The sequence below is a fragment of the Chiloscyllium punctatum genome, chromosome 17, assembly GCF_047496795.1.
Source record: "Chiloscyllium punctatum isolate Juve2018m chromosome 17, sChiPun1.3, whole genome shotgun sequence".
Classification (NCBI taxonomy): Eukaryota; Metazoa; Chordata; class Chondrichthyes; order Orectolobiformes; family Hemiscylliidae; genus Chiloscyllium; species Chiloscyllium punctatum.
In genome coordinates this window covers 84,944,012-84,966,293 of record NC_092755.1, presented here as the reverse complement: position 1 = coordinate 84,966,293, position 22,282 = coordinate 84,944,012, and the positions used below count along the sequence as shown (strand labels likewise).

Genomic DNA, 22,282 nt, shown 5'->3' with positions numbered 1-22,282 from the left:
GACACAGAGGGTGATACAATTGCTGTAGTCACCCGAAGATTTCATTTCCTGATCGCTAGCTGACATACATATGGAAGCAAAGTCTCTCTTTAGGGAATACTTGGTCCATATCAGTATCACCTGAACTGGTTTCAAATGTGTCAAGTCGTTAGAGGTAGTAGGTTTTGGATTTTATTCCCTCTGCTTACTGTCCCTTGCAGATTTCATGGGAGTCATGGGATGAAGGAATGTTCATCCAATGATGATCCAACCAGTTTGGTAGACCAGCAGGACTGGGGCTGGGGGTGAGAGACTCTCAGTAACCATACATTGTGAGTTCAGAAGATGATGAGAGGGAACATAAATAATTAACTTTAAAGAGAAAGTTAAAAAAATCAATCCAAGGTAAATAAAGAAATGCTTGTGCCCTGAGGTAGTCCGCCAGGAAAGGTCAAACAATGCCTTTTTCAGGACTTTCAGATATCAGTTGCAATATATGTAAAGTGATGTAATCATCTGAAACAGGCAGTCAGAAGCTCTACCCAAACATGACCTTTAATAATCCAGCTTGTTTTGAATAGAGTGGACTGCGTTTGTTCAATTCTCCTTACACAAAGGTAATTACTGATTGCAAATGTACTTTCTCATAGTAAGTACAGATGCTTAAACAGTAAATGTATTTTTATTTATCAATAGGGATGTAATTTCATTGCAGTCCTGTACCCCAAAATTATTACTGCGTGATAATAGATACTTGTTATATGGTTCAGAATTTAACTACCATCAGTTCAAGTATAAGGACAGAGCAGCAAGCACCATAATTGATTGTCGTTACAGAATTGATGTGATTATTCATCTAAGGGCACTCTCACCATGGAGATTAATGTAATTATGGTTGTGAGAGACTGCTTTTGGGAAAATGCACTTCAGTTTTTTTCCATGAGGGTGTATTGTTATTTATTATTGCCAGTGGGATTTCAGAACGTAGCCATAGCAACCAGCTATTCTGGAAAGCACTCTTCTGCTACACCAGTTCCTTCGCTAGGCAAACACAAACATATTTTTTGTTTAATCTGAAAAGGGGAGGGTGGGCGAAAATGTCTAGCAACTGTGAACAGACTGTCTACTGTGAGGTGAATCCTCCAGAGTGAACAACCATAATTTGGCTGCCGGAAGCTGATAAAAATCCCAGGTTAAAATTGGTTTCGCCATGTGGAAAAACATTAGGTAAGAAGCGTCACTCTTCCAACTAATTTTTCATATCCTGGTTGCAGAAGGCCAGGCATTGGGGTTATGTGAATGTTGCTGACCCTCCAAGTTTGAGTCAGAGTCTCCAGAAAATCTTCAGGCACAGCTGCCAGCAACTGAGGAGAAAAATCATTGGGGTCCATTTAACAAACTAATTGTAATTACAAAAATATGGTGAAATATTTTAAAAGTTTGCTTAATTGGGTGAGGCAACTGCAAATGGGAGGTCATTTGATGAAATCACCAGGAATTGGCCCAAACAGGATTGAAACCTTGAGGGTCCCTTCTTCTGTTGGGCACTGTTACTTTGTAATATTTAGGCCCACAGCTGAAAGGATGGCATCAGTAAACAGTGAAAGAGGTAATGGAAAACAGCTGACAGGGTGAAATGTTTTTTAGATTGGTACTCAGCCATTTTAGATATTTTTATTCAACCAGTTCAGACATATTATTACACACCTCTGGAGCAAATGGGACTTGAACCTAAACCTCCTGACTCAGTGGTGGGAACAGTATAACCCCCACCACAAGAGCCCCACAGCCAGTTTAATGTGGGTTCAATTCCTGGTTCAGTTGATTTTAATCAGAAGAGGAGATAGTATACTTTGGCTTGTTTGGTGTTGGTGACTCAACTCAACCACTGTTTTCCCCCCTTGATTTAAGTAGGTATGGTGTTTAGATGATACACGAAACAACTTGTGCATCTGTATATCTCCCCTCGCAGATGCTAGACTATCTCGCAATCCTTGGCGTCTTTGTGGCAGGCCTACTCCTGCTTCTCTTAGTGTTTCCAATTCTGGCCAAGAACAGAAGCACAGCTGCAATCTTCTGGCACAGTGTCTTAAGAGAGAAAATGGCACAGCACATAACCGGAAAAAGCAAAGAGGAGCGAATTCTAGAATTTGTGTTGCAAAATGCTGTGAAAAATGACCCAAAGAGTGTGGTGGACACGATTGACAAATACTGCAGGGAGAAGGAATGGGCGATGAATGTAGGAGATGAGAAAGGTAATGTTTTATACAAAAAGTAATCTAAGATCACATTTGAACTTTGCAATTTAAGGGCATTGTTTTGATATGGTCTTTGTTCTTGTAATATGCTGTAGTTTTGCACAATTTGACAGATTTAAACTTGAAAAATATGAACATAATTGCACCATTCAATTAAGCACCTTCAGTATTAAAAGAAAATTCAGTGTGCTTCAAAGGAACAAATACAACTGGGTTCTTGCACAATGCAATAAATAACCTGTGAAACAGTATTCTGGAGAATTTAATTCTATTAAAATCATAATACACTCCTGCATTAGACACTAGGTAAAAACAATGACTGCAGATGCTGGAAACCAGATTCTGGATTAGTGGTGCTGGAAGAGTACAGCAGTTCAGGCAGCATCTGAGGAGCAGTAAAATCGATGTTTCGGGCAAAAGCCCTTCATCAGGAATAAAGGCAGAGACCCTGAAGGGTGGATAGATAAGGTAGAAGGTGGGGGTGGGGAGAAAGTAGCATGGAGTACAATAGGTGAGTGGGGGAGGGGATGAAGGTGATAGGTCAGGGAGGAGGGTGGAGTGGATAGGTGGAAAAGAAGATAGGTAGGTAGGACAAGTCATGGGGGTAGTGCTGAGCTGGAAGTTTGGAACTAGGGTGAGGTGGGGGAAGGGGAAATGAGGAAACTGTTGAAGTCCACATTGATGCCCTGGGGTTGAAGTGTTCCGAGGCAGAAGATGAGGGGTTCTTCCTCCAGGCGTCTGGTGGTGAGGGAGCGGCCGTGAAGGAGGCCCAGGACCTCCATGTCCTTGGCAGAGTGGGATGGGGAGTTGAAATGTTGGGCCACGGGGCGGTGTGGTTGATTGGTGCAGGTGTCCCGGAGATGTTCCCTAAAGCGCTCTGCTAGGAGGCGCCCAGTCTCCCCAATGTAGAAGAGACCACATCGGGAGCAACGGATACAATAAATGATATTGGTGGATGTGCAAGTAAAACTTTGATGGATGTGGAAGGCTCCTTTAGGGCCTTGGATGGAGGTGAGGGAGGAGGTGTGGGCGCAGGTTTTGCAATTCCTGCGGTGGCAGTGGAAAGTGCCAGGATGGGAGGGTGGGTTATAGGGGGGTGTGGACCTGACCAGGTAGTCACAGAGGGAACGGTCTTTGCGGAAGGCGGAAAGGGATGGGGAGGGAAATATATTTCTGGTGGTGGGGTCTTTAGACATTACCAGACTGTTCAAAAGCTGTTAAATATTTTGCTTGAAGGAAAGAACACTTAAGAATGATCTCTTCAAAACTGTAAGAATTCTCCAATGTCCTCTTCAGAAGAAAACACATGTGGACACCATTCAAGGGCCAACGAAGCAAAGTTATCTGATGGCACTGTGAATGAGTTTATTTTTGCATTCTCTTTATGGCACAATATTACAGCAAACTTTGTTTTACCCATCATCTTATGAACTCGCACTCTCCTTAAACTGGCAAAAATTAAACAACTTAAGAATTGGAAGTTTACTATATTAGTGCAATCTCTGTGATGTCCAGGTGGTCAGTTGAGAGTGCAAGTGAGAATGTTCTCTGCTGGTAAGTTTTACTTAAGGCAACATTGTATTATTTAAACAATTTATACTATAAATGAAGTATAACAGTGATGTGTATAGCCCCTGCATTACATTCTATTACTACAACCGGGACATTTGATCAACCTTTACTCTCCTGGTCCCACAGGTTGTGAAGATGTATAGCATGCAAACAGACCCTTTGGGCCAACTCATCCATACCAACCAGATATCCTAAATTACTTTCGTTCCATTTGCCAGCATTTGGCCTATATCCCTCTAAACCTTTGCTATTCATGTACCCATTCCAGATGCCTTTAAATGTTATAATTGTACCAGCCTCCACCATCTCCTCTGGCAACTCATTCCATATATGCACCATCCTGTGCGTGAAAAAGTTGCCCTTCAGGTTCCTGGAAGAAAAAGACCTTGACTATTCACCCTAGCCATGCTCAAGATTTTATAAACCTCTATAAAGTTACCCCTCACAGCCTTTGATGCTCCAGGGAAAATAGCCCCAGTCTCTTCAGCTTCTCCCTAGAGCTCAAACCCTGGAAGCATCCTTGTAAATCTTTCCATGACCCTTTCAAGATTTTCATAACATCTTTCCTAAAGCAAGGAGACCAGAATTGAATGCAATATTCAAAAGTGGCCTAAGCAATCTCCAATGCAGCTGCAAAATGATCTCCCAACTCTTATTCTCAATGCACTGTCCAATAAAGGTAAATGTACCAAATGCTTTCTTCACTACCCTGTTTACCCACAACTCCACTTTCCAGGAACTATGAACCTGCACCCCAAGGTTTGTTTTTTCAGCAACACTCCCATACCTTACCATTAAGTGTAGGTGCTGGTTAATAAAGTGTTTGCTGTACTTGATGTATCATGGTCCTTACCAGAACTGCATAATAAATAAGCTGCATCAAAATTGGATACATTACCATAATCAAAAAGACCAAACTTTGATTCCTCGATTGTAGCTCATTCAAATAATCACAGCTGCAATTCTGATGAAAAGCCCTTTTAAATGCCAGATTTCAGGACAGTTTTGTTTTGGTGTGCAAACAGTATGACCTTTCTTGGTCAAAGCAGTTTAGCTTTTCAGGCATGCTGATTCAGTGAGCTGCCAAGTTGTTTTGGATTCAGAGATAAAATCTGTGTGGGGTGCATGCCTTAAATAATAAATGGGATCTATGATAAATGAACCATACAAGAAGACAATGTACTTTAGCTGAAATGTTGAGTTGAGTTCAATGTTCCCGTCTGTTACCATGGTAACTATCTACTGGGTAGGCTGAATCGAGCGACATTGAAGATCATCTTCAATGTATAAAAAACTGATATGATCACAGAACAATTAATCTTTGGATGACAAAATACTTTGAAAAATGATTTTCTAAATTAATCATGGATCCATGATTAATTTTGCAAGTCAGCATTTGTAAATAAGATTAAATTATTTTCAATAAGTAAATGTTAGTGAGCAAGGATAAAGTACAGCAATATAAGTCTGTATTGTTACTTGTTCCTGAGGCAATCTTAAGCAAGAATGATCTCACCAAGAGACCTATTTAGAGTTTTCAGAAGAGTAGTTTGCAAAGGTGAAAATCTTGCACCCACTTCACTATTAATCTAACTTATGCAGGGAGGGAAGGGCCCAGGCTTGGTGGGAAAGTGAACTGGGAATTGGAAATTCTTCAGGGTGATGATAATGGGAGCTACAGTTGGTTTTAGTTTCTCTTGGACTGGGCTGACTTTGATGAGAATTCAACCAAGGGTCCCTGCTTGTGGGCCATTATCTAATTCCATCTGCTCAAAAAAGTGTCCAATATGGACTTTGATTGAAGATTAAATTACCACATTGTTTACAATCAAATTTCTTGTTTTGAACTCATAAGAATAATGACACCTCAACATCTCCAAAGGCATTACCCCTCCATTTAGCGCGTTGTGCCTGCACCAGCTTTCCAAGTATTTTGGCTTAGTACCATTCATGTCTTTTCCCCAAAACCCTACAAATTGTTTCTATTAAAACAATCAGGTGATGCCTTATAGAATGTCTCAATTAAACCTTCTTCCGCTACACTGCCAAACAGTGCAGTCAAGGGCCCTAACTACTTGCTATGTGAAAAAGAAATGTTCACTTCATTTTTATTGCAACTAGTGTAAACCATGCCTTTTGGTTCTCTATCCTTGTAACCGTGGAAATGGTTTCTCTCTATTTACCCTGTCCAGCCTTCTGATGATTTTGAAAACTTCTTGCAAATTTCTTCAGGCTTTTTCTTTCCAAGGAAATCAGCCCCAGTGTCTCCCATCTATCCTAATCGCAGAAGTTAATCATAAACCTCTTCTGTACTTCCTCCAATTGCATTCATATTCTTCCGATAATGTGGTGCCTAGAACTATACACAAAACTCAAATTGAGGTCTAACCGATGTAGGTTCAGTATAACCTCCCTATTCTTGTACACCTTGCTCTCATTAATGGAACCTAGAATACTGAATGCTTTCTTAACACATCTCTCCACCTATCCTGCCATCTTCTAATGATTTATGCACAAGTTCACCAAGGTGCCTCTGCGCCTGCATCCCCTTGTTTTATACCATCCCTCATTTATCTTTACATGAGAATGCCTCACCTCACACTTCTCTGCACTGTACTTCAACTGGTTCATCTCTTTTTGAAGTTCTATGCCATTCTCCTCATAGTTACTTCATTGTCTGCAAACTTTGAAATTGTGTCCTGCCACCAAGATCTATATAATTTGTATATATGGATCAGAAAAGGCTAGAGTCTCAATACTGATCTCAAAATTGCAAACAACAAATCCAAGCAAATGTTCCTCCAGTCTGGAAAATACTCAACAACCATCATTATTACCTATCCCTCAGCAAATTTTGGATTCATATTGCCTACGAATAAAACAGTAAAAGGAACAGTATCATTCAGTGGCTCTCAGTTTTCTTGCCTAGCCCAAAGAAGTAGCCAATGGCAGGAAGTTGCATTTGCTACGCCCTCTTTACCTTTTCATTTGATACCTGCATTAAGGCAAAGGGTTGAAGACAAATGGGCACAGATTGGATAAATGTGATTAGAACTATTTGCTTTTGTGGAGGATACATGTGACTGACTGCCTGGCCAAATTAACTTTGGGTTTTAACTCCATACCACATTTATATGCAGGTGTAATCTTGGACAAAGTTGTAAAAGAGACAAACCCATTATCTGTGCTGGAGCTGGGGACATACTGTGGTTACTCGGCTCTGCGCATGGTCTGTGTGCTCAAACATGGTGCTCGTTTACTGACCATCGAGTTCAATCCAGCCAATGCAAGCATTGCAAAGCAGATCTTCCGTTTTGCTGGAGTTGAGGACAAGGTAAAAGGTCTCAAAGCAACATGGTGTAATTCAATGATTTCATACAAACTCCATCTCTATTTATGTAGTATTTGATAGAATTACCTAATTTTTGCGAAGTAAGTATTGTTTAAATCAGATATCCTTGAAGAATTGAAAAATACTACTCAATGATCAGAAGAACTTTTAAATAAAAAGATCTGTGTTTAGATTTAGATTTTCCCTCTCAAGACCCCCCAAAACTCATTATGTCAATAGTCCTATTAAACTGTGTATTGAAATGAATTTAATTTATTGTCACATGTACCAAAGCACAGTGAAAAGGTTTGTCTTGCGATCACAGAGTTACATAGCATAGATAAGTAAATAATAGGCAAACAGCAGCAAAAACAAAAACAAAAACACAGGTACAGGCGAATGTTAAGAGTTTGAGAGTCTATTCAGCATTCTAATAACAGTAGGGTAGAAACTGTTTTGAAACCAGCTGGTGCGTGTGTTCAGGCTTCTGTACCTTCTCCCCGATGGTAGAAGTTGTAGAAAAACATTGCCAGGGTGGGATGGATCTTTGAGAATGCTGGCGGCCTTTCCTTGATAGGGGGGCCTGGTCGATGGATTCTATAGTTGGGAGGTTGGTCTTTGTGATTGTCTGGGCAGAGTTCACCACTCTCTGTAACCGTCTCCGATCTTGAATGGTACAGTTGCCATACCAGGTAGTGATACATCCACCCAGAATGCTCTCAATGACGCACCTATAAAAGTTGGCAAGGGTATTCGCCTTCATGCCAAATTTCCTCAGCTGCCTGAGGAAGAGGAGACTTTATTGGGCTTCTGTAACCAATGCGTCCTCATGAAGAGTCCAAGAAAGCTTGTTGTTGTTGACCACTCCTAGGAGCTTGACGCTCTCCACTTGTTCCACCTCTGTGCTGTTAATGTGTAGGGGGCATGAGTAACATCCACTGAAAATCAATAATGAGTTCCTTGGTTTTACCAGCATTGAGAGCTAGGTTGTTCTCAGTGCACCATTTTCCAGGTCTTCCACCAATGGTTTGTAGTCTGTTTCGTTGGCCATCTGATAGTGGTGTCATCGGCGAACTTGTAAATGGCATTAGTCTGGTATTTGGCGACACAGTCATGGGCATACAGTGAGTACAGTAGGGGGCTGAGTACACACCCATAGGGGCGCCAATGTTGAGTTATAGGGAGGATGAAATATTGTCCCTAATCTTCACTGATTGTGGCCTGTGGGTCAGGAAACTGAGGATCCAGCTGCAGAGAGTGGGGCTTAGACAGAGATCACTAAGTTTAGTGATCAGTCTCGAGGGGATAGTAGTGTTGAAGGCTGAACTGTAGTCAATGAGTAGGATCCTTATGTAGCTGTTCTTGGTGTCAAGATGTTCTATGGAGGCCTGATGGGTAAGTGATATGGCATCTGATGTAGATCTGTTGCTTCTATAGGCAAATTGGAGTGGGTGCAGCAGTCCAGAAGGTACTGTGGAAGGATTAGCTCCATGAATCTTGATTATAGCCAATGAAAATTATTGTTTTCAGTAAGACACGTAGGCACTGTGGTATTGAAAATATGGTTTAAGAACCTAAGAAAAATGAGCAATGTAAGACCATGGAGCTTTTCTGAAATTTGATACAGTCACAACTGGTCTCAGGGCTCAACTCCACTTTCCTGTGCAGCACCCCCCACTCCCCCCCCCCCCACCCCCAAACCACCAATAACTCCTTAGGTCAAACATCTGCCAATCTCTGGCTTGAATATATTGAAATGATGACACATCCACAAAGTACCAAAAGTAGAGATTTCCAAAGATTCTCAATTCTGAGTTTTTCATCATTTCAGTTCTAAATGATTGCTGCTAATCTTGACACTGTGCCCTTTAATTCTGATTCCCCAGCCAGGGCAACAATCTCTTAATGTGCATAATGTAAACCTCTTCAGAATCTTATACATTCCAATGGAATTATCTTTCAATCTTCTAAACGCCTAGGAATATACGGCCCATTTACTCAACCTCTAATCTCTGGAACAAATCTATTGCACTCGCTGTAGCACTTAGCCAGCAATGGTCATGCAGCATGGAAACTGGCTCTTTGGTCCAACCTGTCCATGCCAACCAGGTTTCCCAAACTAGTCTCATTTGCCTGCATTTGGTCCATATCACTCTAAACCTTTCCTATTCACATACTTATCCAAATGTCTTTCAAATGCTGTAATTGTACTAGCCTCTACCACTTCCTCTGGCAGCTCATTCTATACATGCACCACCTTTTGTGAAAAGGTTGCCTCTCGAGTCCCCTTTAAATCTTTCCTCTCTCACCTTAAATCTATGCCCTCTGGTTTTGGACTCCCCTACCCTTGGAAAAAGACCTTGGCTATTCACCTTATCCAAGCCCCTCATGATTTTTATAAACCTCAGTGACACAAAAATTGGAGTAGCAGCAGGAATCATAACGGACTGTCAAAGAATACAGGAGGATATAGATAGACTGGAGAGTTGGACAGAAAAGTGGCAGATGGATTTCAATCCAGACAAATGTGAGGTGATGCATTTAGGCAAGACTAATTCTAGATCAAATTATAGAATGAACGGAAGAGCCTTGGGAAAAGTTGAAAGGCAGAGAGATCTGGGAGTGCAGGTCCATTGTACCCTGAAGGTTGCTGCACAGGTGGATAGAGTGGTCAAGAAAGCATATAGTATGCTTGCCTTCATTGGACAGGGTGTTGAGTATAAGAGCTGGGAAGTCATGTTAAAATTGTACAGGACGTTGGTTCAGCCGCATTTGGAATACTGTGTACAGTTCTGGTTGCCACATTACCAAAAGGAAGTGGACGCTTTGGAGAGGGTGCAGAGAAGGTTTACGAGGATGTTGCCTGTTATGGCAGGTGCTAGCTATGAAGAGAGGTTGAGTAGGTTAGGTTTATTTTCATTAGAAAAAAGGAGATTGAGAGGGGACCTGATTGAGATTTACAAAATCATGAAGGGTATAGACAGGGTGAATAGAGACAAGCTTTTTCCCAGGGTGAAGGATTCCATAACAAGAGGTCACGCTTTCAAGGTGAGAGGTAGAAAGTTTAAGGGGGATACACGTGGCAAGTACTGCTCACAGAGGGTCTGGAACACATTGCCAGTAGAGGTGGTAGAGGCAGGCATGGTAGATTCATTTACGATGCATCTAGACAGATGCATGAGTAGGTGGGGAGCAGAGGGACATAGTTGCTTAGAAATTGACCGACAGGTTTAGACAGTACAGTTGGATCGGCTCAGGCTTGGAGGGCCGAAGGGCCTGTTCCTGGGCTGTAAATTTTCTTTGCTCTTTTATAAAGGTCATCCCTCAGCTCCCAATGCTCCAGGGGAAAACGTCCCAGCCGATCCAGCCTCTTCTCCTTTCCTCAGAGGGTAATGAATCTGAAGTTCTTTATCACATTGATTGGGTCATACAGTATGGAAATAGACCCTTTGATCCATCCTGTGCACACAATTTTCCCAAACCAAACCAATCCAACTTACCTGCATTTGGCCCATATCCCCACAATGCAGTCTACAGTGGGGAGACAAAACACAGGCTGGTGACGACTTTGTGGAACATCTACATTCTGTCCACAAAGATGACCCCAAGCTTCCATTTACCTCCCACTTCAACACACCATTATGTTCCCATGGAGTGTTGGCACGGTGGCTCAGTGGTTAGCATTGCTGCCTCACAGCACCAGGGACCCGCGCTCGATGCCAGCCTCTGGCAACTGTGTGGAGTTTGTACATTCTCCCCACGTCTGCGTGGGTTTCCTCCCACAATCCAAAGATGTGAAGGCCAGGTCAATCGGCCATGCTACATTGCCCATAGTGTTCAGGAATATGTAGGTTAGGTGCATTAGTCAGGGATAAATGTGGAGTAATCAGGTAGGGAAATGGGTCTGGGTGGATTACTCTGAGGGTCAGTGTAGACTTGTTGGGCCAAATGGTCTGTTTCCACACTGTAGGGATTCTATGATCCCTCAAAACTTTTCCTACTCATGAACTTATTCAAATGTCTTTTAAACATTGTAATTGTACTTGCATCCACCACTTCCTCTGGCAGTTCATTCCACATATGAACCACTGTGTAAATAAAATTCCCCTTTTTAAAAGATTTTCTCCTCCCCCCTTAAAAATATGCCCTCTTGTCTTGAAGTCCCTCACCCCAGGGAAAAGCCCCTTGCTATTCACAATTTTATTAACGTCTATAAGGACACCTCTCAGCCTCTTACCTTCCAGTGAAAAATGTCCCAGCATTTCTTTATAACTCAAACCCTCATTCCTGCCAACGTCCTGGTGAATTTTATGAAGATGACAAATTTTTAATAAGTAAATCAAGGGTTATGGGGAAAATGGAGGAATGTTGAATTGAGAATTATAGGATCAACGGTGATCTCATTGAATGGTGGGACAGACTTGATTCGCCTTCTTCTGCTCCTGTCTTTCGGTTTTAATAGGTCCAGAATTGCTTTTTAAACCAGTACTGATTTTTCTGCTCCAATGAATTAAGGTGGAGATCTTAGAAGGTTCATCTGGGGATATTATTCCGCAACTGAAGAAGAAGCAAGAAGTGGAGACTCTAGATTTTGTTTTCCTCGATCACTGGAAAGGCAGATATCAACCTGACACACAACTCTTGGAGGTGAGAACTCGGTTTCCCTTTGCTTTCCATCCTCACCAAATACATGAGCTCAAAGCACACACAGAGCAGCCTTAGAAACTGAAAAAAAATGGTCAACCACATATTTGTTGTCCAAGGAATGGGAAGATATTTTTTCAGAGAATATTTATATTTGATGCATTTCAGTAATTTGGAGTTCATTTTGTTTTAATTTCAGCACATGAATGAACATTGATATAACAGATTACAAAACTATTGAATAGCTCATCGGAAACATAAATGCTGGTCTTTCATTAATACTGTACAACTATTTGAAGTAATGGTTTTGGCTACACTATTTAGAAGGAGATTGCACTTCCCCAGGGATCAGCTGATAGGCTAAGTAAATGAAGCATAAGGAAGCTCACAATGGTGATATACCAGAATATTGTTGTAGTAACTGTCAGCACAGAATTAATGTTGGAATTCCTCTGTGTACTATACCAAGCCAAGTTCCACATTTATATGGTGTTGAATCTAATTTTGATGATATATAGTTGAACCACTGAAACACAACTCTGGAGCCATGGATTGATGTCGACTACTTCCTATTCTTTGTGCTGTTGTGTGGGAAAGGAAGTGGGATAGCTAGAACATCTGAGTCAATTCATAATACCTTCCCATGACATGGTTAAAAAAAAGAAAGAAAATCTATAAGAAATTCCTCCATGGTCCTGCACTCAGGTAGTAAAGGAAGGAAAATACAAATGCTTTAAATATGAAGCAGAAATTGTTATTTTTCTTTTTGTATTATATAAATGACTTTAAAATTAAAGGTTGTTCCAAAGCTGCACTTATTCCCACCTCCATGCCCCACTTACCTTCTAATAGTTCCTTTTAATTAAAGGAATTTACAATAAAGGAGGATGCTGTTTGGTCTGATGCACCTGTGCTAGCTGAAAAAAGATATCCAGCCGAACTCCAATCTTTGGTTGATATTGATCCATAGCCCTGTAAGTTATGGCATTTCAAATTCATAGCCAAATAAAGTTTAAATGTACTCTGTTGCTACCACCCTTTCATACTCAGTGCCAATCCCTCAGAAAAACATTGTTTTCACTTCCCTCTAAATCTTCCTTTGGATTATTTTAAATGTATGTGGCCTTGTTGTTGACTTCTCTGCAAAGCTGAATTTGTTGATGCTGAGAGAAAACTTAATGAAGATGTGCAAATTTGTGAGATGGAGGGATAGGAAAGATCTATTTTCCTTAGCAGAAGGATCAATAACAAGGAGCATAGATTTAAAGCAATTCGTCTAAGAATTATAGAGTCACCGAGATGTACAGCATGGAAACAGACCCTTCGGTCCAGCACGTCAATGCCAACCAGATATCCCAACCTAATCGATGCCCATCTGCCAGCACCCGGCCCATATCCCTCCAAACCCTTCCTATTGGTATACCCATCCAAATGCCTCTTAAATGTTGCAATTGTACCAGCCTCCACCACTTCCTCTGGCAGCTCATTCCATACCCATACCACCTTCTGTGTGGGAAAAAGTTGCCCCTTAGGTCTCTTTTATATCTTTCCCCTCTCACCCTAAACCTGTGCCCTCTTGTTCTGGACTTCCCGACCCCAGGGAAAAGACTTTGCCTATTTATCCTATCTGTGGCCCTCATAATTTTGTAAACCATTATAAGGTCACCCCTCAGCCTCTGACGCTCTAGGGAAAACAGCCCCAGCCTGTTCAGCCTTTCCCTATAGCTCAAATCCTCCGAACCTGGCAACATCCTTGTAAATCTTTTCTGAACCCTTTCAAGTTTCACAACATCTTTCCGATAGGAAGGAGACCAGAATTGCACGCAATATTCTAACAGCGGCCGAACCAATGTCCTGTATAGCCGCAATATGACCTCCCAACTCCCTACTCAATACTCTGACCAATAAAGGAAAGCATACCAAACACCTTCTTCACTATCCTATCTACCTGCGACTCCACTTTCAAGGAGCTATGAACCTGCACTCCAAGGTCTCTTTGTTCAGCAACACTCCCTAGGACCTTACCATTAAGTGTACAAGTCCTGCTAAGATTTGCCTCCTTTAAAGAGGGAAATCTGCCGCCATTCATATCTGACCTATGTGTGACTGCAGATCACAGCAACGTGGCTGACTCCTAACTGCTTTCTCGATAAAGAGGAATGGCAGCCAAGCCAGCAACACCAACCTCCTCAGAATGAATTTTCAAAGCTTCCCAGCACTGACGACCTTTCAGCTTGCTATCAAATAGGGAGGAATACACTCCACTTCCTTCATGTACAGATTGCAGTACTTCCACTTTGTCCAACAGGAATGTTCTTCAAGCTTCCATTTACTTACACCTGTAGAGTTTTGTGATTCCCATGACTTCTCCATAGGATTGATTGTGTATAACTGGAGTACTCCTTTCAGAGCCTTTTCTTTGGCACTCTCCATGGCCTCTTCTCTTGAAAGATAAGGGGAAAGAGTGACACCGTGGTTAGCACTGCTGCCTCACAGCGCTAGGGACCCGGGTTCAATTCCAGCCTCAGGCGGCTGTCTGTGGAGTTTGCACAGTCTCCCAGTGTCTGTGCGGGTTTCCTCCCACAATCTAAAGACGTGCAGGTTAGGTGAATTGGCTGTGCTAAATTGTCCACATTGTAGATAGGGTGCATTAGTCAGGAGTTAAATGTAGGCGTATCTGTCTGGGTGGGTTACTCTTTGGAGGGTCAGTATGGACTTGTTGGCCCAAAGGGCCTGTTTCCACACTGTAGAATTTGATTCTATTCTATGAAAGACACTCATATCTGAAAGAAAGACAAAGGAACAGACTAAGAATACAGTGTCACATGTCATGAAATGGTCATGTGACAAACATGCTTATAGATACTACAGCCTTGTTTTCATGTAAAGTATCAGTGGTCTCAGAGCACCACCACTTTAGGCTCAAAAATAGGACAATATATATTTCCAACCCCGACATAATAATATGTGTAAAAAATGTAATCAGTGATGCAAAGAAGCTCTATCATGTATCTTAAAAGGAGGGCATTTAGTCAACTTGTTCAGCACCAAAATTGATAACTACTGTTTAAAGTTTCCAATGCCAAATTGGAGTATCATGAAGTGGAGGTGCCAGTTTTGGACAAAGTCAGAAGTCACACAACACCATGTTATAGTCCAACAGATTTTATTTGAAAGTACAAGCTTTTGGAGCAGCATGGTTTCAGACAAATTTGTTGAGTCTAACTTGGTGTTGTGTGACTTCTGAAATTGGAGTGCAACATCAAATGATCAATTTAATCGTTTAGGAAATTATGAACTCACAAGCATCTGGGTCTATACACAATGGAGTTTTAGGAGGATAAGGGGGCATCTCATTGAAACAAACAGAACACTGAGTGGCCTGGACAGAGTAGATATTGGGAGGATGTTTCCATTAGTAGGGGGGACAAGGACCTGAGGGTACAGCTTTAGAGTAAAGGGAAGACTTTTTAGAATGGAGATAAGGAGGAACTTCTTTAGCCAGAGAGTGGTGAATCTATGGAATTCACTGCCACAGAAGGCCATGGAGGCCAGTTCATTGAGTATATTTAAGACAGGTTCTTCAGTATCAAGGGGATCAAGGGTTACAGGGAGAAAGCGGGAGAATGGGTTTGAAAAACTTATCAGCCCTGATTAAATGGCAGAGCAGACTCGATGGTCTGAATGGCCTAATTTCTGCTCCTATGTCTTGTGGTTTTATGATCTTATCAAGCTGTTGTTTCCAGGACTGTTACTGATCTCAACTCATATGTAAATCTTCCCACATCACAGTTCCTCATCCCCACATAGTTTGCTTCTACCTTCTTCCAAATAATTGCACGGTGGCTCAATGGTTAGCACTGTTGCCTCACAGCACCATGGACCTGGGTTTGATTCCAGCCTTGGGGTACTGTGTGTGGAGTTTGCACGTTCTCCTCGTGTCTGTGTGGGTTTCCTCCGGGTGCTGCAATTTCTTCTTACAGTCCAAAGATGTGTAGATTAGGTGGATCGCCTGTGGGAAATTGCCCATAGTGTTCAGGGATGTGTAGGTTAGGTGCATTACTTGGGAACTGTAGAGTAATAGGGTAGGGGAATGGGTCTGAGTGGGTTACTCTTGGAGAGTTGGTGTGGACTTGTTGGGCCAAAGGGCCTGTTTCCACAATGTAGAAATTCTACGACTATTCTATTGGACCCGACAGACCAATCGGTTCAGCCCGCTCCTACCCTATCCAAATTATTTCTTCATATCTCAATTCTAGTTTCCCTCCCTGACTTTGTCTCTTCATACTCACATTTGGGATTCTTCTGAATTTCCTAGTCCCAGCTGCTGCTCCGCACCATGGATAATCAATCCCTCTATATATCCATTTTTCAGTAGAACAAGCTCGAGGCTCTCCACTTGTTCCTTGAAGAGAAGGCTGAACAGTCCCCATCCACTGCCACCCTGCTTTACCTGCCTGAACGCATTCTCACTTTGAACAATTTCTCATTCAACTCAAACATTCTAAAGAAAAATCAGTTTCCCCCTCTGCAGATGCTGCTAGAAATGCTGAATTGTTCCAGTGTTTTGTTTTTTATTTTAGATTTCCATATCTGCAGTACTGTTGCTCTTATTGGAAATTGTGAAACTGGTTCGTTGTGGGTTTTGAGGAAGGGTCACTCGACCTGAAACTCTGCTTTCTCTCCACAGATGCTGCCAGACTTGCTGAGACTTTCCAGCAATTCCTCTTCTTGTTTCAGTTGTAACTGCTCATTTTGTCAATACAGCTAAAATACCAAGTAAAAATAACATTCATATGAAACCAATAAAATATTAGTCAATTCGAAATGAAATATTTACTATTACTCAGAACTCACATCAGTGTTAATGACCTTGGAAAATATGTGATTCAGAGTCCCAACTCTATACTGGGAACTGCGGTTAAATTAGCAAAACTTGACTTGAACTTAATTTACTAAATTTGGCTTTGACAGCATTTTTTAAATCCCTCTGCCCTTTCAGCTTTGCTGATTGGATTATCTGTTCTGCATGCTCCCAGCAACAGCTCAAACACAGCCAATCCATTGACATTGTGATTGCTTCCTGCAGAGAGAACCCTGTCCCAATAGGACCTGCCATGAAGATGCAGAGTTCTTGGTAACTTGCTGAAGCCTTTGTTGGCAGTTTTCCCATCAGTTTTTGGAATAGCCTTTTCTCCTCTATGACTTCCAATTCCAGTTACAATTCAGTCAGCAAATGCATTAGAACAAGCTTGTTTAACCTGCAGCCTGAACTGCTCCAAGTACTTCATGCAATTCAAATCATATCTGCAATTGAAAATCTTAAGATACTGGTTATCTTGTTCATATCTAGTGGAGCAGGATGTCTAGAAAGTGAATTCTTTAATACCATTGCCCCATTAATGAATAGATCTTAAAACTCAATGTTCCAAAGTCAACTAACAACTTTAAATAAAAGTTAGTTAACAGGAACAGAGACTTTAACTAATTATGTAGCCTAAAGCCTTGTTGTATACATACATATAGTCATGAAGACAAAAACTTGGATATTTCAACAGATGACTTTGTGTCATTCCATTAAAGTCCCCTTGGATGTTTTGGATTTTGAAATCCCTCAATGGCTCTTTTTCCTCCAGCCTACAAATCAACACCCAATCTTGACATTTCTACTGTCCTTCAATCTTTTGCTTCATAAACCCACCTGATTTTGGTCCTACTGCTGGCTGGCATATCTTCAGCTGCCTTGACTGGAAGCTCCAAAAAGCCTCCTTAAATCTCTCTGCCGCTTTCCCCTCTAAATGTCTCCTCAAAATGTCTCTGACCAAGAATGTGGTCACTTATTCGAACACTACCTTGTAAAGCTGGCCAATTTTTGTCTGATAACATTCTTGTAAACCCCTGGATGTTTTGCTATTGTGAAGGCACTATATGAATGCAACTTGTCATCTAGGAACACAAAAACAAGAGGTTAAATTCATAAAAGTTGTAAAGTGAATTTTAGGTCCTTAGCTCCTCACTAATTGGGATAGTGGCAGAGTTCGGGCTGGAAGAAGTCCAGAAAACATGGGCAGGCCCAGAGTATGAACTATTGGAATAGTTATCATTGCATTACACATGCCCAGAAATCACAAATTATTATAATTGTATTGAGAGTTACATGACATGATGTTGCACCCCTCTCATCATAGAAAGTTTATCCTCCAACTCATTTGTAGGCAATGCCAAAGGATTTCAAATTTATTTTAAAATAATTTGATTTTACTCTGTCAAAATAAACAAATCACAGTGAAATATGTATTTAATCCATTTGAGAGAAACAGGCTACAGCTCAGGAACGAATCAATTATTTCTAAATCATGAACTGACAAGATCGATGTAGCTTGTCACATCTTTCATCAACAGGAGATTACAAAGGAAATACTTGGTTAACATTTCCGAACTACATACCGAACAGCAATGGGAAGTCAGGATGATTTTTACTCAACAGAATTACAGGACTCAGTTACTAGATGCTAACTTAATTGAAACAGACAATTCTTTTATTCCATTTTGTATAACCCAGTTACTAAAGTACTGATTATAATCCATCCAGCACTCTCTGCTGTTACATCAATTTATAATTGGTAATTCACTTCTGATTTATACCCAAAGTGTCCATTCCCATTTCTATTCAGAGCTTAATCTTACCAAGTTTTAAGCAGTTCACACATTTCCCTTGGTGAAGGCTAACATGAGGGGATATAGCTTTAAGTTGAGGGGTGATAGATTTAGGACAGATATTAGGGGTAGTTTCTTCACTCAGTAGTAGGGGCGTAGAATGTCCTGCTTGCAACAGTAGTAGACCCACTGATGCTAAGGGCATATAAATAGGCATTGGACATACATATGGATAATAATGGAGCTGTGTAGGTTAGATGGGCATCAGATTATTTTCTCAGGTCAGCGCAACATTGAGGGCTGAAGGGCCTGTATTGCGCTGTAATGTTTTATGTTCGATATTCCCTCTAACAGTTCTGTCAAGCTGTAGATTCTGTTTGAGTTTGCAAGACAATCCTGTATATTTACAAAGTTAAAAATCACAACACCAGGTTATAGTCCCAAGCCTTATTTGGAAGCACTAGCCTTCGGACCGCTGCTCCTTCATCAGGTACAACCACCAGATAAAGGAGCAGCGCTCTGAAAGCTAATGCTTCCAAACCTGTTGGACTATAGCCAATATCATGGACATTCTGTTGCTTGAAGGTGAGGAGGATACCTTGTTGCTGTCTAATCATTATGGTCTTGGTGTTCTCATAGCTGATGAAAGAACCAGCCTTGGTACTACTGCTGTGAAGATTGATGGTCATGCCTTAGAGTATGCACAATGCTTTAGTCAGCAAGACAATGATGTCCGTGAAACAGGTCTACCCAATAGTGGTGTCGCCAAATGATCTGCATTAAGCATTGCCTTTTCTTGACAAAGTCAGTAAGCATAAGGAAAGGGAATGGGGAGAGTTTGCAGCCTTACCATACTTGAAGTCCATAGTACCTGTGCTGGTCTATTAGAGTAGGAGGCTTTGAAAACGTTGATGTGTTACATTAGAATGCTGTACTGTTTTATGATAGAGTGACTGCTGATGGATGTTATTGAAAGCCTCTTAAGCCCAGTAATGATAAAGGCCTCTTCATAGCTATCTACTGGAGCATTATCTGAAGAGATTCAAAGCAAATCTGGACTGGTCAGTCTTGGGCATTTTACATTTATTATTTTGCAGGGTTTAACAGTTGTTAGTTGCAGGACACCATCTTTCCTCCTGTAAATTTTTGTAAGTACAAGCTGATAATGGTGCAGAGAGCAACTGAAAATTGTTAATCTTAATGAATTGATGGACTGACCATACAGCTTCATAATCAGCGAGATTTAAGGTTCAAGGGAAAAAAAAACAAACCACAGAAAATTAAGGATAAGAGGAGCAGATGAATTTAAATGTCAAATCAGACACAGAAACAGAAAATTAGGGAAAGACAACAAAAAGTAAAAAAAATTAAAGTTAAACATTAAATATGTTTAATATCTCCAACAATTCATTACTTCAAAGATCAACACTTATTGCTAGCCTTCTAGACTGAAAAGGTTGACTAGTAGCTTTTAACCATTATTATGCTGCTAACAATAGTAGAAGTTTTATTTTGTAAAGTAAAGCTTTGTGGCACATTTAATGGCTAATTCATAGGCAAATGCAGCAACTTGATGAAACTTGAGGGGAAATTAGTTTCATGAAAAAGTTTATCCTAAGAATTGAGTGCTGGAAAATATGGGCACCTTTGGGATGTTTCCACACATATATTGGCGACTACCTCCAAACTGGCTGTTGTTTTAGTGGGACTGCTGCATAAATGCAAGTTGTTGTATTTAGAGATACACTACAGAAATAATTAAAACTTCAACCCCAACCCTGGTTTCAGATTAGCAAGGGCAGATTTATCATGTAATTTTCATCTAGAATTCTTTTATGACTAATGTCTAGAATGGTGTTAGGTTTAATGCCATAAAAGAAGTTAAATGTAACAATACTCCAGCAGGTCTTGATATATTAAGAGTGACTGAGGAAATAATGAGAAAATTGACACTAACTGACCAACTAGGTCACAAGTTTATTCCTGACATGGAAGTATGTAATATCACCCATGTGTTGGGCCACTCTTTCCTTGTGGAGTGGCTAATATCCTGTTGCATTGTATCTTCATTTTCTCACTCATAGTTTGTATTTTTTGATATCCATTCTGAAAATTTCCCCAGCAATCAAGCATCTTGCCCAGATATTATCAAGACCCAAAATATGAAAAACAAGCACAAGGATGTGGTTTTGGAGGGTAATTGTGGAATAGACACTGAAAGTTTTAAAGTTTTGGATAGAGGATGCAAGAGGAAAAATGAAGCTTCCTCCAGGCTCGAAACCATTAACACAGTTATTTCCAGATTTGTTTTGAGTTCATTTCTGTTTTCATCATGTACAAGTTCATTACAGTAAGTTACATGGACAAGTGACAGATTTGTTTCTGAAGTCTGTTTGATTCAATCCTAGTATTGACGTAAAAGGTGATGACAACTGCACATTGTACTTCATATAGATAGTACCAAGCAGCCTTGAATCAATGAAGCTATTGTCAAGAATTGTGCTCAGATCTGGTTCGCTGATAGTTCTGGGCATGGCAGAGAAGTGAGATGAATAATTAGCATTTTATTTCATCAGTCTGATGGGAAGCAGCTGTTTGTTCCAAAATTTTTAAACTAATTCTCAAATCATGCATTCATTAACTATCGAATTTTTTGCCTTACCTGTAGGAATGTGGTCTGCTGAGAAAAGGCACTGTTCTGCTGGCAGACAATGTCATTACACCAGGAGCCCCAGAATTTCTACAGTATGTACGCAACAATCCCCGCTATGAGTGCACACACTATGCCTCAAATTTGGAATATACAAAGTTTAAAGATGGAATGGAAAAGGCTATTTTCAAAGGTTAAACATATAAAATGCAGAGAAACTAAATGTATTTATGTAACAAGATCCAAAAAGTTCAACCCTCACTTCATGTAGACTTTTATGACGCTCGAGGAGTTATACTGTGCATGTAAAACATGTATGTGATCTCAATCTGAAACTTAATTTCTCTCTACTTCCTCCTGGAAATTTAAAGTTTGCTCTTGTCCCCATCCTAGCCAAGTGTTTTAAAATTTATCGTTACAAATGTGCATAACATCCTGGTGTACCTCTTGTAGCTCCTTATGCAAAAATTCGGTGTCAAACCAGTGATGTTGTTGCTTTGAGTCTGATGCAAATAGTGTCGGAGATCGGAATCAACCGATAAGTGGGAAATTCACAACAGATCAGATTTAGAGTGGTGGAGAGTTAGATGGAAGTCAGAGAAAAAGGGAAGAGTGAGGGCATGGATCAGCCAATGGTTTTGGGAGGGAGAGCATGTCAGAGCATCAGGCCAGGTTGTGATTCTATTCAATAAATACTGTGACACTCATCCCTTTAACTCTGACAAGGGCACCAATATGAGTGGAACTGCTTTCCAATATAGGTCAGAATATGTGGAAGAGGAGAAAAAAAATTGAAAGATTTCAGGGAAAATAATAAAAAAGTACTGTTATCTGTTTATCTCAAAAGGTTTTATAGAGGCAATCCATGACATTGAAAAAAAGTCATTTGAAGCTGTGTGTGAATTGCTCTTTAATATAAAAAATGATAAAAACACAAATAATCCATATAAAAAGTCTTTTTTTTATTAGATTAGATTCCCTACAGTGTGGAATCAGGCCCTTCAGCCCAACAAGTCCACACCAACCCACCAAAGTGCAAACCACCCAGACCCATTCCCCTACATTTACCCCTTCACCTAACACTACGGGCAATTTAGCAGGGCCAGTTCACCTGACCTGCATATTTTTGGATTGTGGGAGGAAATCGGAGCACCTGGAGGAAATCCACGCAGACACGGGGAGAATGTGCAA

At 40.8% G+C, this 22,282-nt stretch overlaps 1 protein-coding gene across 2 annotated transcripts; it reads left to right on the top strand.

Moving 5' to 3' along the window:
- Positions 1–532: 532 nt before the first annotated feature.
- Positions 533–22,039, top strand: comta (catechol-O-methyltransferase a). 2 transcript variants are annotated; one of them, XM_072587768.1, is made up of 5 exons: positions 533–596; positions 1,952–2,234; positions 6,950–7,143; positions 11,656–11,787; positions 21,110–22,039. In XM_072587768.1, the coding sequence occupies exons 2-5, from the start codon at positions 1,952–1,954 to the stop codon at positions 21,287–21,289; spliced, it is 789 nt and encodes a 262-aa protein (XP_072443869.1). In that variant the 5' UTR covers positions 533–596; the 3' UTR covers positions 21,290–22,039. The 2 variants fall into 2 exon arrangements, with proteins under 2 accessions (XP_072443869.1, XP_072443868.1); XM_072587767.1 differs by lacking the exon at positions 533–596 and adding an exon at positions 1,032–1,206.
- Positions 22,040–22,282: the final 243 nt, after the last annotated feature.